This window comes from Plecotus auritus (assembly GCF_963455305.1).
Source record: "Plecotus auritus genome assembly, chromosome: 3".
Lineage (NCBI taxonomy): Eukaryota > Metazoa > Chordata > Mammalia > Chiroptera > Vespertilionidae > Plecotus > Plecotus auritus.
The window spans coordinates 175,050,966-175,069,781 of record NC_137772.1 but is presented as its reverse complement, the minus strand read 5'-3'; the positions used below and the strand labels follow the sequence as shown (position 1 = coordinate 175,069,781).

The 18,816-nt window shown below is 40.0% G+C and overlaps 1 protein-coding gene across 2 annotated transcripts in view; it reads left to right on the top strand.

The window, feature by feature from the left end:
• SCN8A (sodium voltage-gated channel alpha subunit 8) overlaps positions 1–18,816 on the top strand; it is a 196,498-nt gene that overhangs the window by 89,671 nt on the left and 88,011 nt on the right. Inside the window, exons 3-6 of one of the 2 annotated variants that reach the window (XM_080662798.1) lie at positions 8,286–8,406; positions 10,859–10,946; positions 11,589–11,717; positions 13,528–13,619. In XM_080662798.1, coding sequence (XP_080518924.1) covers positions 8,286–8,406; positions 10,859–10,946; positions 11,589–11,717; positions 13,528–13,619 — 430 coding nt within the window. Of the gene's footprint in view, positions 1–8,285; positions 8,407–10,856; positions 10,947–11,588; positions 11,718–13,527; positions 13,620–18,816 lie in introns of both variants that reach the window. The other variant, XM_080662797.1, reaches the window with a different exon arrangement.

Here is an 18,816-nt window from a genome sequence, read left to right as displayed (position 1 = left end):
TTTCAGTTTCCCTTTTAACTCATTTACTTCACAAAGATCGAATTTAAGACAGATTAGGTAAAATATTGTTGGACTTTATGGGCACCGAGTGATTATTGCTTAAGAAGTATTCTGTAAGAATCCGAAGCTTGCTGCCCTTCCCAGCTCCTCCTGGGCCGGAAAGGATCTGGTGTTGGAGCACAGTGTTGGAATCCTTTTCTGGATTCTCACCAGCGGTTTAACGATGATTACTGAGATTTAATGAGCTATGTATATGGCTTAAAAATTCTTCCATGTTTTATTTTTAAAAGTCAGCCCATCACCAATCATCCCTATTCATTCTCTCTACCGTGTTCACGGTTCTGCTGAGGTAAAAATAGGGGAACTAGGGCAGGAAGAAGCAGTGTAGGGCGCAGTTCTGCCCTGGGCCTGATCCATGCTGCCCCTGCCTACAGTAAGTGTAGTTGTCAGGATAGTATTGAACACTGTTGACCCTGGACTTGGCAGGGAGCAAAATAACCAATTCAGCATAGTTCTCCCATGACGTAATGTGAAAGAATAAGTAATAACAGGCTTTCTCCTCAAAAGTATGGCTTGCTGCTTTGTTGCACTTAATCTGGGATGCTTCTGTGTATTTTCTAAATCATCGATGTCAGAGCTGGAAAAGACCTGGGCGCACCCAACAGGCAGCCCCCCCTCTCTCATCTTATCAATGAGGAAAATGAGATCCAGAGAGATGCAGTGGCTCACCCAGGCCGTACAGCTAGGTAGAGGCAGGTGAGGGGAGAGTCCAAGTGTTTTAGGCCTGAGAGATGAGCTGGTGGTTCCCAAATCCTGGTGAGCACAGACTTCTCTGCAGCCTATTTAATCAGAACCTCTGGAGTGGGACTTGTGAATCTGCATTTTTTAAAAATTGATTTTAGGAAGGGCAAGAGAGAGAAACATTGATGTGAGAGAGAGACATCGATCAGTTGCCTCCCGTACCCACCTGGACTGTGAATGGAACCCACAACCTGGGCATGTGCCCTGACCGGAAATCGAACCCGTGACCTTCTGATGCATGGGATGACGTTCCAACCAACTGAGCCACCGTGGCTAGGGCATGAATCTGCATTTTTTTTTTTTTTTTAAAAAAAAGGCTACTCAGATCATTCTTAATGCAGCTAGGCCAGTGGTCGGCAAACGCATTAGTCAGCAGAGCCAAATATCAACAGGACAACGATTGAAATTTCCTTTGAGAGCCGAATTTTTTAAACTTAAACTTCTTCTAACGCCACTTCTTCAAAATAGACTCGCCCAGGCCGTGGTGTTTTGTGGAAGAGCCACACTCAAGGGGCCAAAGAGCCGCATGTGGCTCGCGAGCCATGGTTTGCCAACCACTGAGCTAGTCTGACCTAGGCCAGGAACTAGTATTAGTGTACACCAAGGACCAGCCAGCTCTGACCCATGGGCCAGGTCAGCTTTGCCATTTGTTTTTGTATGGCCCATGAGCTAAGAAGGTTTTTGCATTTTTATTTATTTTTTATTTTATTTTTAAAATATTTTTTTATTGGTTTCAAAGAGGAAAGGAGAGGGAGAGAGAGATAGAAACATCGATGATAAGAGAATCATTGATTGGCTGCCTCCTGCATGCCCCACACTGGGGATTGAGCCTGCAACCTGGGCATGTGCCCTTGACCAGAATCGAACCTGGGACCCTTCAATCTGCAGGCTGACACTCTATCCACTGAGCCAAACCGGCTTGGGGGGGAGGGCCGGAGGGGCGGGGAAGGGGGTGTTGCATTTTTAAATGGTTGGGGAAAATTCAAAAGAATAATATTTTCTGATGTGTGAAAAGTATATGAAATTAAAATTTTCTTGTCCATTTCTTGTTTTCCTGGAACACAGCCACTCTTATTTGTTTACATGTTATCTGTGGTTACTTTTGCACTACAGTGGCAAGGTTGAGTTGTTGTAACAGAGACTCTATGGCCTACAGAGCCTATAATATTTACTATCTGGCCCTTTACAAAAGAAGTTTGCTGATCCCTGATTTATACTATTCTGTCTCTCATACAAGAACAGCAAGCACCAGCATTAAAAAGGGAGATTTCTAAGCTTTGAGTACTTGTGTTGGTCCAAACAGCATCTTGCTTTATACAAAAAAATTCAGTTATGAAAAATTACATATAAGTAAGTATATGCAAATCTAATTCTTTTAACAATGATATATGTTTTATTGTGATGCAACTTGCTACTTTACGTATAGAGGATTTACCTTTATTTCAGGAGGTGTAGTGTGTACTAGATGTCTACTTGTCTGAATAGAAAGAGATCTGTTTTTATATTTGACGGAGATACTAGATGTAAATAATTGGAGAGGAATGATGACAAACTATTTTTATTCTATGTGCAGTATTGAGTACCTAAATTAATTATGAAGTTTCTACTTTCCACATAAAATGTCCTTAATAAAGCCTTTATATTTACAAAACCATAGTTTTTTAATTCACTAAACATAACTTAGTTTCCCTCAGGATCATCGGTCCCCTTCTTACCAACACATCACTGTACTGATTCACAATCCTTGCTACCTCCTACTTGTTTTTTTTTTCTTCAACCAAGGTCTAACAATTTTAATTTCCTAATGTCTTCCTTTTATTTTTCTTCTTCTCTTTCCTCACCTTAGACATACAAGCATTTGTTCATTAACCAATCCGCACTTATTGAGTACCTGCTCTATGCCAAGCACTGTGCAGGCCCTGATTCTGTGATAGGAAATACCCTCACTGGTACCTCTAGACCTGTCTTTCCATCACGGCCAAACTGAAAGGCAAGAGAGATAGAAAGGGCACAGTGGATTACCTTTTAAATCTTGTTGCCTGTCTCCTAAGGCCAGTCGGTGATTTTGCAAAGGTCTGATGGTTTTCTGATCCTGGGACATGGGCCAGTGCTTTCATTGTTGCTTAGGCTTTTAAGCAGTGGACCCCAGGGGCTCCAATTTCTCATTCACCAGAGACTCCATCCCCCACACCAGTTTTATTCTCTGCCATATTGCCACTAAATTGCCTCTCAATCTGGCACGGTAGAAGCTGTAAAGAGGCTCTAAACTTGGCATAATGTACTGCTTTTTGCTGCGTGACCTTTGATAGGTGGTGTCCCTCTCCTGAGCTTTTGTAAAATGCATAGAGGATAATAATCCCTCCTGTACCCATACTTCACAGGAATATTATGAAGAGGTTATTTAAAAAGCTTGCCATTTTCATACAGGGAGTTGCTATAGAAACACAGAGGAGTACAAGTACTTCAGAAAGGGGATTTCGGGAAAGTCCTGGGCTCCTGGTTTCTTTGGGAAGACAAAGTAGGAAGAGGCAAGAGCAGTAGCCCTTGGTTTAACCTAACCCCAGGTCTGTTCTTTCCTCTTGCTTATAGGGTCACGCTTTCCCTGCAGCAGACCCCACCACAGCCAGTGCGGTAGGGATGGTACATTGAGCGTTTTCAGAATGTATAAGGCTCCATACCAGCACTGCTTCTCTGTTAGGGAGAGGATGGCATGACTCTGCCAGATTAAGGAAGGAATGGAAGATGAGAGGAAAGGAGTTTTGTTTTGTTTTTAATCTGCCAGCAAGTGTTTATTGGGCACTCATGGGTTGAGTGTTGTATTGGAACTGTGGGACGAAAGGTGAGATTGGTTCCTGCCCCGTAAGAGCTTAAAACCTAGTTTCAGGGGTAGAAGGAAGGTAAAAAAACAATAGCTTGAAGAGTAATGAAAGTCACAAACTCCGAGTACAATGAGTTCAGAAAAGGGAGAGCTCAGAATACTTGGAAATATTTAAAATATCATTTAAAAAGTGGGAACTCAGCCCGGCCAGAGTAGCTCAATTGTTGAGCGTTGTCCTGTGCACCGAAAGGTTGCAGGTTCAATTCCCCAGCAGGGCACATACCTGGGTTGCGAGTTTGATTCCCAGTCAGGAAGCATGCGGAAGGCAACGGGTCAACGTTTCTCTCTCACATTGACAAATCTCCCGCCACCTCCCTCTTTCTAAGCATGCCCTCGGGTGATGATTTAAAAAGAAAACGTGGGACCTCAGCCCAGCCCTTGCCGAGCAGAAATGGAGCCTGCAGCCTTTTGTTGTGTGGGATGATGCTCAGCCAACGGAGCCACACCGGCCGGGCAAAATTTACCATTTTTAAGTGCACAATTCACTGGTATTAAATATATCACCATGTTGTACAACTATCACCACTGTTCATTTCCAGAACGTTTTCGTTATCCCAAACAGAAACTCTGTACCCATTAAACGGTAACTCTCTATTCCCCTACCCCCTGGCCCCTGGCAAACTCTCTTCTACTTTCTGTCTCTATGAATTTGCCGATTCGACCTACCTCATACAAATGGAACCACATAGTATTTGTCCTTTTGTGTCTGGTTTGTTTCACTTAGTATATGTTATAACATATATCAGAACTTCATTCCTTTTAAAGACTGAATCATATTCCATTATATATACTGCATTTGGTTTATCCATTTGTCAGTTGCCAGACATTTGGGTTATTTCCACTTTTGAAGTATTCTGAATAACGCTTTTATGAATATTTATGTGTAAGTTTTAACATGAACACCTGCTTTCAGTTCTCCTGAGTATACACCTAGGAGGATTGCTGAGTCATACATAGCTCTGTGTTTAACTTTTGAGGAAGGAACTGCCAAACTGTTTTCCAAAGTGGCTGCACCAGTTTACATTCCTATCAGTAGTTTATAAGGAAGGGTTCTAAGTTCTTCAATCCTTGACAGTACTTGTTAGTTTCCATTTTAAAAACAATTATAATCATCCTAGTGGGTGTGAAATAGTATTTCATTGTCATTTTATTTGCATTTTCCTAATGACTAATTATATTGACCATTTTTTCACATGTTTATATGCTGAGTGTATTATCTGATTTGTAAAAATGTCTATTCAAATCCTCTGCCCCTTTTTAAATCAGATTATTTGTCTTTTTACTGTTGCGTTATAAGAGTTCTTTATTCTGGCTGATAGACCATTATTAGATACATAATTTGCAAACATTTTCTCCCATTCTGTGGGGTGTCTTTTCACTTTCTTGATTGTGTCATTTATTGCACAATAGTTTTGAAGTTTGATGAAGTCCAATTTATCTGTTTTTTTCTTTGGTTGCTTGTGCTTTTGGTGTCACATCTCTGCCACTTGTCTAATCACCTTCTGTTTTCTTCTAGTAGTTTTATAGTTTTAGCTCTTACATTTATTTAGGTCATTGATCCATTTTAGTTAATTTTTGTATAGGGTCTGAGGTAGAGGTCCAAATTCATTCTTTTGCATGTGGTTACCTAGTTGTCCATTTGTTGAAGAGACTATTCTTTCCCCTTTGAGTTGTCTTGGCATTCTTGTCAAAACTTCAATTGACTGTAGATATAAGGGTTTATTTTTGGACTCTCAATTCTATTCTATTGATCTATATGGCTATCCTTATGTTCATGCTAGTCTTGAATACTATAGCTTTGTAATAAGCTTTGAAATAGGGCAGTGTGAGTCCTCAACTTAGTTCATACTTTTCAAGACTGTTTTGACTATTCTGGTTCCCTTACATTTCTATATGAAATTTTATGATCAGCTTGCTAATTTCTGCCCAAAATGGCAGTTGAAATTTTGATAAAAAGTGCATGGAATTTGAAGATCATTTAGGGGAATATTGTCATCTTAATAATAAGTCTTCTAATCCATGAGAAAAAGATGTCTTCCCATTTACTTAGGTCTTAATTCCTTTTAATTATGTTTTTTGTGTCAAATCATACTTCTTTTTGTTATATTTATTACTGGGTATTTTATTTATTTGGGTGCTATTATAAATGGAGTTTTCTTAATTTTTGGATTCTTTATTACTGATACAAAAATACAACTGATTTTTGTATATTGATCTGGTATCTTAAAACCTTGTTGAACTATTTTTATGAGCTCTAATAGTTTTGTGTGTACATATTCCTTATGGTTTTCTGTATACAAGATTGTTTCATCTGAACTAGAAATAGTTTTATTTGCTTAATTGCCTTATCTAGGACATCCATTTTATAATGTTGAATAGAAGTGGAGAAAGTGGACGTCCTTGTCTTATTCCTGATCTTAGGGAGAAAGCTTTCAGGTTTTTACTATTAAGTATGATGCTGGCTGCGGATTTTTTATAGATGCCCTTTATTAAGTTAAGGAAATTCCCTTCTATTTCTCTTTAGGTGAGTGTATTTATTATGAAAGAGTGTTGTATTTTGTCAAATGGTTTTTCTGCATCTATTGAGACGATCATGTGGTTATTGTCCTTTATTTTATTAACATTATTACATCACATTGATTGATTTTCATATGTTATAACATCTTTATATTTCTGAGGTAAATTCCACATGGTCATGGTATATAATCCTTATATATGTGCTGGATTCAGTTTGCTGATATTTTGTTGAGGCTTTTAGCATCTGTATTTGTAAGCGAAAATAGTCTGTAGTTTTCATTTCTTGTCATTTCTGTCAGCTTTGTATCAGGGTAATACCCTCCTTACAGAATGAGTTGGGAAGGGTGCCCTTCTCTTCTACTTTTTGGAATAGTTTATGAAGGATTGGTATTATTTTTCTTCTTTAAACGTTGGATAGAACTTATCAGGGAAGCCATCTGGTTGGTCCTGGACTTTCCTTTGTGGGAGTTCGTTTTTTTTAATGTAAGGTGCAGAAGGGTATTTATAGTATAATCCTATTGGAAAGAGAGAGGGAAGTCTTTTTAAGGCTATACCTGGGTGCTTATATTTATAAAGAAAAGTTTTGAAAAGATATACAAGTAGCAGAGGTTATCGTTGAGTAATGAGATGGGAACTTTTAGTCTTCTGTTCTTTTTTAAAAAACATGTACATGTATTGCTTTACATAAAAAACACTATCTAAAATGTCTAGCATTTGACCATTTGCTCTTTAACTCACGCAGTGAAATGCTAGGGGTATGTATTGGCCTGTCCCCTTAAGTACTCATAGTCCCGTAGGTTCCAGCATCTCTCTTCAGCTTCACAGTCGGTTCTCCCCTTCTCTGTTTTATCTTCCATCTCACTGAATTACTTGTCAGTTTTCTAAAAACAACCCACAGTTATATGCTCCTGTGCCTTTGTACATCCTATGCTATTCCTGATCCCCCTATATCTGACCAATTAATATCTCTTCATCTCCTTTTAAATATTATTTACCTTCCAAATGTTAGTTACCTTCCTTTGTGAACATGTCTCAGCTCACTCTTCACCCTGTCATTTCCCATCCAAGGGGGTAAAATCTCTCTCTTCTGCTGCTTGTCATACATTAGGCATATTTTTGTTATTGAACTTTGTATTTACCCTGCATCATAATTACTAGTTCACACATATGTCTTTCCTAAAAGTACAGTTTTATTCAATTTTGTATCCCTGGAGCCTAGCACAATGCTTGGCACAAAATAGATGCTCAAGAACATTTGAATTGAATTGAGTTGAATTGAATTAATGATATAAGAAAAGGCATTCTGGGTAGGATGAGAATGTGAGCAAAGGCCAAAGTCATGAATTTGTAACGTGAACTAGTTTGACAAGACAGGAAGGTTCATACAGAGAAATATGGTTGAGTGGTTTTGGCAAGGCTGATAATGGAGGCTCTTAAAAGCCAGATAGAGCAGACTTGGTAGGTAAATATTGGTGAATGAAGAACTTTTCTCACTTCCTTAAGTCTTTTCTCCAATCTCTCTTCTCAGTTGGCTTACCCTGACCACCTCCTTTAAAACCACCTCCACATTCACCCTTCTTATCCCAGCATTCTCTTTTTTCCATTGCATATCACATTCAATATAGTTTACTTTTTTGTTATGTTTTTTTATTTATTGTTTGTCTTCCCCTTTGGAATATAAGCTTCCCAGCCAAGGTAGCCTTGTTCACTGGTATTTCCTAAGCACTTAGAACATTGAGTGGCACATAGTAAGGCACTCAGTGAATCCTAAATTAATGAACTTCAGTATCTTGTTCAGAGCTGGCGTAGATAACTTAGGTATATAATTCAAATGTCTTGCTTCTGAGACATTTGTTCTGTAAAACTGCTAAAATAGTGCCATCTATTTGTAATATAATCTGGGGCAGGGTTTGGGGCGGGGGTGGGGGTGGGAGTGGTGGAGATTAGGGAAAGAGAGGTCTTGCCTCAGAAACCAAATTGGGAAGTAAAAATTATAAGTACATTTGAATTATTTCTTGCTTTAAAAATGTTGTTTTGTGTGGTGATTAATTCCAATGCTTTAATAATTTCTCTTTTTCTTTCTCCACAGACCTTTGTAGTATTAAACAGAGGGAAAACTCTCTTCAGATTTAGTGCCACGCCTGCCTTGTATATTTTAAGTCCTTTTAACCTGATAAGAAGAATAGCTATTAAAATTTTGATACATTCATATCCTTTTCTGCAAAAGTGGAGTGAGGGTAGCAATTGCATGGTCTCTGGTACAAATTTGTGAATTGTGACAACTGAATTATATGTTAAGTATTTTATCAATAGTGTCATTGACTGTCCCACCAATCAGAGGTTTAGAAGGGACCGTCTGCCAAATTCTGAACGGTAAGCTTCAGCAGATTCTTTTCTTCTTAGGATGACACTGGAATGGTGTTGGTATCATTTAGAGCACGGGGTGGGGAACGTCCAGCCCGAGGGCTGTATAAGGCCCTCGAAATCATTTGGCCTGGCCCTGCCAAGGCATTAGTGGTGAGTTAATTAAATGTTTGACTTAAATATAGCAGGCTAATTTTTAAGCTGATAATTTTGTGCGCCCGTGGATGTGCTATAAATATCCAAATGACCCTTGGCAGCAGAAAGGTTCCCCACCCCTGATTTAGAAGGACAAATAGTAACCTTTTACTAAAGTCTTACTTTTTAAAGTGCTCAGACTTTAGTAATTTCATCCTGAAGCAGATTATTCAGGTTTTTAATGTATTAAAGTCCAATATTAGAATATTTTAAAAGCTACTTCTTGAATTACAAATAGTTGAATGAATGCTTTTGAGGTCTGCCTTGACTATTTTTTAGTTTTTGAACAGTGAGCTTAGAAAGTATCTGAGATAGTTTCTCAGGTTAAATGGCCTCCTTGGTACAGAGGTTTAGATTTAGATGCAGGATTGATATGAATCTTTTCTGGTATTTTTACTTCCCTAAAACAGAAATTGCCAATTTATTCATGTGGCCTGACTTTTACATCTTATTAATATAGGAGAGCATATGACAGAAAATTACGTGATGGGTGCAGCAACTTTGTATAGTGACTTCACACTGTCATGGTTGGTGTTTAATTTGACAGGATTTAGTCCCATTTTGCAGAGTGTATTGTATCCTCCAGTTAGGATGAGGAAACGAGCAGTTATAGCTTGGTAAATTGGTTTGCCAAGCTTTCACCACATTTCATTAACTCTCAAGAATTTAGCAACCTGCTTCTAAAATATACTCAGGAAACTGATTTTCAGTTTAAGATTTGCACCTATGAAATGTCCAATCTTCACCGAGGCACCCTTGTGATAAATGTGCAAGCCTTGGTCAGTGTTATGAGGCGGAAGAAAACATGAGAGAGTGTCCTTAGGAAATCACTTCCCACTTTCTCTCCCAGCTGTAAAGCCCCTGCTTACCTTCTCCCATATAAACCTGCCGTCCTTGCCTGAACAAGAGGCCCTCACAGGCAAGAATCACAGGCATATAAGCAACATGTGGTTTATAAGCAACATAGTTCTGAAATCTGAAGGCTTACAAATAAATAAATAAATAAATAAATAAATAAATAAATCGCAATACTAGTACGTCTTCCCTTTTTATTATCAGGAGATGGGAGTGTTTTTTCTCTTCTAACCAGAACATGTTATTTATTATTCACTGGGGGGGAAATCCAGTTGTAGTGAAGAAAATCCAGCTATGCAAAGTATGTTTACTTTTTAAAACCTCACTAGTAGAATGAAGATGGTGAATGCCATTAGCAAGAGAGAGTGAATTAGCACCAAATGAGATGCAGCTCCTTTGCTTGCTAAAGTGACAGTTTGTGTTTCAGAAACTCATACTGACCTAAAGCAGTTTAATTTGTCTCAGTAGACAAGAACAGAAAGGGCCGAGAAAGGTTGTGAATGAAGCTGAAATGGCAACTAAGGACTTTACTATCCATAAACATTCCTGGGCACTTCCAGAATGATCAGATGAATTTGCCCCATTGCCTAGTTCTTAGGCATATGATGGTGTGGATGCCCTTGAAATCCTTACCCAACATGTCACAACAGGTTTCCCAAATTGGACAAATTCAGGACACATTGGCTATTGCCTTGCCCCCCAAGAGTAGTTCAGCTCTTTGGAGGACTAGGGGGGAAGTGAACCCTTAATTACATGTAGATTTTCAAATAATTAGTTATGCAAGATAACTAACAATAAATGAGTGCTGAGTAATATAGATTAAATTTAATTTATTTTCTCACCCAATGACCTTGGAGTCTGGCAGACTGGTAGATTTTTGGTTACTGTGCACAAAGGTATTTGGGGGCTTACTCCATACTTGAGGTAAAAGTGGTAAGAGAGGAAAATGTTTTATCCAAAAGGAGCGGCATAAGGACAGCCTTTTTGAAAGCGCGTGGACGCTCTGTTGTGTTCATTCATGATTCTCTGGTCAGGTGTCTGTACACACCGTGGAATTCTGTGGTGACCACAGTTTTCATTATCACCTCACCTCTTCCTCCTCTTCTGTGCTTTGCCTTCTTTCAGATTACTGATTTAGGTCTCTTGATACCCAGTGTGCAACGTGTTTGTTTTTTGAGAAAAAAATAAAGTGGTCAGACTTTGTGTCTTCTCCAATTTTGTGCATTCTCCCTTGACTCTTCTCTACATTATTTAGCATGATCATTATGTGCACTATTTTGACCAACTGTGTATTCATGACTTTTAGTAACCCTCCGGACTGGTCGAAGAATGTGGAGTAAGTAGCTCGTTTGTTTATTTTACTGCTTGTTAAGTTCGTTTTTAGTCACTGAGTCGTGCTTTGCCACAGTTTATCCATCAAGGGGGGAAAATAGTTAAATGCCTATTTTTTGTTTCACAGAGAGGGGTGATTTAGGAACTATCAGTAGTCAGCTCTAAAAAGCGAAAGGCTCTGGAAGTTCCTACCCTTCTGGAACGTTCACCTCCATCTTTTTCTGTGCTAGCTGGTGCCTTTGACTTGTTGCCACATCACCATCTTCTACCCTCAGTTCCCGACAATACTACCTTCTTCTCCAATATTATTTTTCCCTTCATTTTGACTTGTTTAAAGTTAAAAATAGCTCTGGGGCTGCCTCCCCTGATTTGAAGTGATCACATACAGGTGGCAGTTCAGAGGTATATATCTGTGATACCTGTCAAGACCCAGTACGGTACAATATTCCCAAGTTCTTGATTTGTGTGTTTCAGTAAGCGTCCCTTTCTCTTCCTCGCTTCTATTTTGCTGCGTTGGCTATGTCCTTTTTGTTTTGTCTCTGTTGGTTGAAGCCACACCGAGGCAAGTATATTTATTATCTTAAAAGATTTGTGTATCGTTTCTGCCTGTTCAGAAATTACCTCAAGCTCTCCATCTCTTTGACAGGTACACGTTCACAGGGATTTATACATTTGAGTCACTAGTTAAAATCATTGCAAGAGGTTTCTGCATAGATGGCTTCACCTTTTTACGGGATCCATGGAACTGGTTAGATTTCAGTGTCATCATGATGGCGTAAGTTCTCTGCTTACTTTTTTGGTGTTCTGGGTGCAATTGTGGGTGGTTGTGCTCCTGGGTGTTTGTATGATAGTGTAAGTGTGAGTTTGTGGGCAGAGTTGTATGAGGAATTAATGGATAACTGTGTAAGGCCGTATGGGTTTATGCTTATGATTCTTGCTTGTGAGGGCCTCTGTTCAGGCAATGACAGCAGGTTTATATGGGAGAAGGTAAGCAGAGGCTTACAACTGGGAAAGAAAGTAGGAAGTGATTTCCTAATAATGCTCTCTCGGGTTTTCTTCCCCCTCATAATACTGACCGAGGATTACACATTTATCACTAGTATGCCTTGGTGAAGACTTGAAATTTTATAGGTGCAAGTCTTAAACTGAAAATCAGTTTCCTGGGTATATTTTATCACATTTAATTTCATGAGGCTAGCCAGATGTTGCAGACTTCATTTGAGCACATTTGAGCACATTTTTTGAATCAAAACATGAGCCAGGGTATATCCAAACTGGTTGATTCCTAAAGAAATACTGACCAGAACTTCAAACTATTGCTAGAGAACAGTGTAGCTCCACATCGGTATGCTCGTGCTCTTAGTAATTTCTGTTGTTGTAACAATGAAAATATATGCCTGGGGAACTTAGCTGATGATAGGAGAGTTACAGCAGACTTTATTTCCAGGTTGGGAAAGCGCTTGATGGTTTGGTAGAGGGAATAGGGTGTGGTATAGATTGTATGTGAGTTCTGGTGTGTGCATGCAGATGTGTAAGAGATTGAGTGTATGTATGGGTCTGAGCATCAGACAGAAAGATGTATTTCCTCTGTAAAATGTGAGTGAACGATATGCATCGAATATTTGAAACTGGAACTTTGACTTTCTGTTATAATAAGGCAATTTCTAGCTTTCCAGCATTATGAAAATGAACACATTTGTGTTCATTTGAAATTTAAGTGTCCTTGCTTGGCACAGAACTGGTGATAAAATGGGCATTTAGTATAATATTTGCTCTGATGTCATGATCTGGATTTTCCTGAGCCCTGCTTTTGTATGTCATAGGCTGAAACTTCATCTGTAGGCATAACTGCAAAGATATGCAAACAACTTTTGGATAAGTCATATATACAAACATTTAGGGATTTTTGCCATTGTCAGCTAAGGAGTTATTTTAATGTATATTTAGTTTTATGGGGCTTCTGCTACAGAAATTTGTCTCCTTTTTCTAAGAAATTGTTCACAAAACATGGGACATAAGACTTTGTTACTTCCTGGCCTCAAGTGATTGGCTCGAGAGTAATCATTCTGATTCCGACCCGCATATCACAATGCTGATTAAGAGAGTAAAGCTCCAGGAATCTCCTGGTTGTATCAATTCATTCAAATATACTTTTAAATTCTCCTTGCTCAGTTAAAAAAAAAATGTTCCTTAAATGTTTATATGTTGAAACTTTTCTTTTTCAAGGAAAAAAAAAATGAAATCATAGCTTGTGTATAAGACCCTTTCTTTTCCCCCCCATTCTCAAACCCTCGCCCAGTGGTACCATTACAAGTTAACTTTGGTTTGATTCTGCAGGTATATAACAGAGTTTGTAAACCTAGGCAATGTTTCAGCTCTACGCACTTTCAGGGTACTGAGGGCTTTGAAAACTATTTCGGTAATCCCAGGTAAGATGGCCCGGGGTTGGTGTTAGGTGTTGGGTTAGGGCCCTGACGTGACGTATTGTACTTTTTGTTTTGTTGTGGTTTTGTTTTTTTCCTTTGGTGTTTGTGTTTGTGTCTGTGTTTGTCATTTGTGTCTGTGTGTGACCTCCCTTACTACAGATATGTGACAGAGTTTGTGGACCTGGGCAATGTCTCAGCGCTGAGAACGTTCAGGGTTCTCCGAGCTTTGAAAACTATCTCTGTAATTCCAGGTGAGAAAATTTAAACACAGGCTGGCTTTGCCTCATCTTCTCTTTCCCTGCCATTCATTTTGTCCACTACATTCTAAACCGGTGTCAGCACATTTGATATGGCCTTGCATTCCGCATGTTCTTACCTGGAGACATTCGCTGGAATGGCCCTTTGGGCACTTTCTCCGACAGTGCTTGCCAGGCATGCAGCCCCCATTCCATCCATGCTTCTGAAAAAGCACGTGCTTAAGAATCACTTGGGTTTCACAATATTGAGAAAATTGTCACAGAGCTAAGCTGTCTCTTTGAATATAAATCATTTGCTTTCTGGCCTCATGGAATTACAGTAATTTTAACATTCACCATCATTCCATCGCTTATGATTTCTAGGCTTCCTATCGCATGATTTGCTGATGGGATGTTACTCAAAGAATTGCACTTTTATTGTTACTGTGTTAATGGGATCATTTAATCACATGAGAGACCTACCCAGTTAACTAGTCCAGTATTATAGACAAACTAGAGGCCCAGTGCATGAATTCGTGCATCGGTGGGGTCCCTCAGCCTGGCCTGTGGGATCGGGCCGAAACTGGTGCTCAGACATCCCCTGAGGGGTCCCGGATTGCAAGATGGAGCAGGCCAGGCCAAGGGATGCCAACGGTGCAGGATCGGGGCCGGGGAGGGACATGGGAGGTTGGCCAGCTAGGGAGGGAACACGGGAGGCCTCCAGGGCGTGTCCAGCTCATTTCGCTCAGTCCAGATCGGCCAGGCCCCAGCAACAAGCTGACCTACTGGCCAGAGCGTCTGCACCCTGGTGGTCAGTGCACGTCATAGTGAGTGGTTGCGTGGCCTTAGCATATCATTAGCATATTAAACTTTGATTGGTTGAACGGCTGACTGGTCGACCAGACACTTAGCATATTAGGCTTTTATTATAATTACTGTTAATCACCTTCTATGTCTGTTTCATTAATAAGAACCAGTAGACATATAGTCAGAGACCATTCTCAAACATAAATCCCAATGAAGCATATGCAGGTGCTGTTAAAAAAATCAAAGGTAAGATAAAATTCATCTGAAGGTATGGGCTAACAAAAAGTACAGAAATTTGAGAAGAAAGAAAAGGAATCAGTGAGTGGTTAAAAGGTTGCTTTTCTTTTTGGTCCTGGTTGACCTGACTCAGTAGTCCTTAACCTTGAAGGTTTTGGATCCTTTTGAGAATCGGATCAAAGGGCCCAGGTTAAGAAGCCTTAATTTAGTTTAAATCCTTGCTACCTGATAATATTGAACTATCTCTTTAAAGAGCAGTCTTGATGTCTAGTAGGAAAGATATTTTCATTAGTCTTGTGAGCCTAGGATACACTGGCAGTAACATGGCAGAGGTCAAGACTATATTGTTGCTGATGGGTTGTTTTCAGGCAAGAGACCAGACTTCCCGTTGCACTTTTGTAGAAACAGGGACATGAAGAAAAGAGGCATCCGATTCCTGGCATCACATGGTTCTTCTCCTTGTGGCTGGCTCAGAAACATTTCTCTTTTCCCCTTCTTAACATGATCTAAATGTGAGGTGTCAGAGGGAAACACAAAGGTTGAATCCTGGAGAGGATAGATGTAGAATGTAGCTTAACAAGAACTCCAAGGAACGTAAACCCCCGTTCCTCCATTTATAAATTTGGGCCATGAAGTGGGCCAGTAATTGAGCCCTACTAAAAATGAATTCCTTTATTTTTAGCTATGGGAACTTACTCCTTATCAATAGAGTTTGGGTATCAGTTGGAGTATTTCCTTCTTGGCAAAAACAAAAACAAAACAAAACAACAACAACAACAAAAACCCATCCCTGGCTTACCAAGGTTTAGTTTCTAGCCTTTTAAATCCATTTGATGGAAAGCCCAGCTCATCCTCCAGGCAGCCTAATTGGTAGTGGCCTGATCCACAGGCAGGCCTTGTCTTATTTTTTTTTAAAGCATCTGGAGCACCATGTCTTTACTTCTTCTGTTTTCCTTTGGTCTCTTTCCTCCTCTGGCCTCTTTTTAAATATGATCCCATGTTTCTGCTCACTTCCCCCAGCGTATTCCACAAGGCATCTGTCTCTTTATGTTCTTGTGATCTCAGAACTTCTCTTCCAGAATTAAATTGGAAAGCTATGTTCTGTTCACTAACTAGGGCAGCAGATGCTATCTCTGGTCTAGCTTTTAGCTTCTGTCCCTGTGCTATATGGTTAATTTCTGACCACAGCATTACTACAAGATAGCTTTTGACGGATGTCACATTATTCATCCTTAATACTCCAGTACTTTATATATAAATAAACACAGTTTCTGGTGCATAGCAGTGCTCCATAAATGATTGTAGTAGTAGCAGTTATTATGAAGAAGAAAGGATTTGTATCAAAATTTAGACATCGGCTTCACAGTTTGAAATAGACTTCTGAATTCTTGTTTCTAGAAGCATCCCAAATGAGCTGGCTTTGGGAGGTTAACTGGTATGGAAAGTAACTTTTAAAGGATAATAAAGCCAATAAGAGTTCACTGTCAGTGAATGATATAACTGATACTTGAATTAGAGTGTGACTTCTAATCCTAAATTCTGTTTTTCACATTCTACATAGAGTTAGGAAGAGAAATCCAGAGTTAAGTGCTTATTTGGTAAATGATGCCTCCCACGTGAGATACTTCTGTCATCCTATGTAAAATTCTGAACTTGCCTGCTCCGCTTTCTCCCATGGAGGCTGTGGTCCTCTTCCTACCGGCCTGTTACCCAGGTCTCCTCCCAAGGTGGGAGCACCAGTGCATGAGTCCATAGACCTGGGCCATCTCTTGACTGGAAATCTAAGTCATTTTAACTCCACTGTTGTAGAGCTGGGATATAGCTCTCTCTTAGTAAGAACCATTGTTTTTCATACCAAGTTTTGTCATGGATCACTTCAGTGGAATTATTGCTTTCTTTGCCTTTTCCTGTTCCCAGTTCTATTATAGGTTTTTACCAAAGCTGTCACAAACAAGTGTGATCAACAACAGAACTGGGATGGGGCCTGCAAGATCTCACAAAGCTGTCCAAGTCTCCGTTCCCTTCTTGAGAGTTTTCCCTTGCCCAGGGCACTCACCCGGCTCACCTGGGCTGACGCTGTCCTTCCTCTGAGCATCTGTGGTAGATATTCTGAATGCGTCAGGGCTGCTGGGACTCCCAGAAGACTGGAGAGTACAGCGCATTAGTGAGCTCCAGGCTTTGGTATACGAGAAGCTTTGATCTACAGCTGCCTTTTAGCTTAGAAAAGACCGAACCCACATCCTGACCCTTTTATATGCTAATTCGAGACTTGGATATGTGTCATTCATGTTTCCATTTTGCTTCAGAGGACTTGACATGGAGAACAATGCACACAAACGCTGTGCTAAAACTTACAGAAGGAGACCCTTTCTATTTTTTCTTTGGTCTGGAATTTTCCAGATTCAACTTGATATTTAAGTATTCTGTGTAGAAAGTCATATGTCTTAAAACTTAGTTTTCAGTTTATATTTATCGAGGACCTGCGTACAAAAATTCTTAGTGACTTCGTTAGAAGTTTCGTCTTCTGCACGCTTTGACTATGTGCGTAGGACTGGCAGGCCAGTGGTAGGGTGGAAATCTCAAAGCAGGGGTCTCGGTTTTTCTTAGAGAGTATCACTTAATGGTGTGAGTGAAACCAGGTAGGAGGGCCTCACGCACCACTTCCTTTTCATTTCCATCACTTGAATGGCTCCCCCAAAGCACTTCGACTTCTCTGTTTTTCAGCATTGGCTTAATATTTTGTTCTCTTCAAAGTTGCAATTTCTTGATTATTTTTCTCTTGGGTTTTTTATTTTTCTGCTTTCATTTCTGTTACTTTCTCTTTTAACTGTGGGGTCAGATAAGAAGCAGGGAGAATGATGGGCCTTCTCCTTCCTACCCCAAATTTGCATTTAAGAAAGCATTTTCTTTAAATGTATACATTATGAATATGCCAATTTCTAGTGAAGGGAGATAGTGTTTTAAGACTATGTTTAGGCTCATTGTTTCTCTTAAAATATTCTAGTTATTAATTCCGTTGTTTTTATATTTCTCCTTTATCCACATTGCATTCTCAAAAAAGGTAACTAAAGTTTAACACAGTGGCCTGACCCGTGTGGCTCAGCGGTTGAGCGTCAGCCTATGAACCAGGAGATCATGGTTCGATTCCCGGTCAGGGCACATGCCCGGGTTGCGGGTTCGGTCCCCAGGGTGGGGCGTGCAGGAGGCAGCCGATTAATGATTCTCTCATCATTGATGTTTCTATCTCTCTCTCCCTCTCATTCCTCTCTGAAATCAATTTTTTTAAAAAAAAGTTTAACACAGTGTCCTAACTGGAAAAACTTTGAAGACACACGGGATCCCACTTAACCTACCTTTGAGAGCTAGTTTAGTTTTTGTCAGACTTTGTGATTTGAATCGGGTCTCAAGTAAATGAATATGTGGCCCCCAAACCTCTCCCAAATTACTCTTGACCTGAAGAACCTTCGAGAACTATCCTTGTGAGGATTTAATCTGCAGCAGCAAAGTTGACCTGAATGATTTACTCCTAGCACTTATCTGGGCCAAACCAGACCTTGGGAATTGGGAAACTTTTCTTTCCCCTGGGGTGAGCAACTGCTTGTTGTTGCTATTGAGGCCTGTTCCAATGTAAATTTTGTAGGATAATTGGCGCACGTTACTTCAGACCAGTTAGATTTCTCAACCTGAACCACAAACTAGGAAATATAAATGTACTTTATTTGTCATCTGGCATCACCATGGTAGAGGTTTTTGAACCCAACATGCATGGCTGGTTTCCCTGGACTAAACATCATCAGGCTTTGTTCATTTTTTTAAGGCAGTGGTCGGCAAACTGTGGCTCGCGAGCCGCGGTTTGCCGTTCTGTTGACTAATGAGTTTGCCGACCACTGCCTTAGGGAAAAACACTTAAAAAACATTTTAATAATGTACTAATGTCTTTAACCTGAAGTCAGAACTTCTGGGTAAGGGTAATGCCTTATAGCAGTGGTCGGCAAACTCATTAGTCAACAGAGCGGCAAACCGCGGCTTGCGAGCTGCAGTTTGCCGACCACTGGTTTAAGGGATTGTAGTGGCTTCACCTGCTTCTCAGAATTCGTTAAACGTCTGACTTCTTTTCAGGTGCTGACCTTCCTGTACATTGGGTCTAGTTGTCTTTCCTTGATCTATA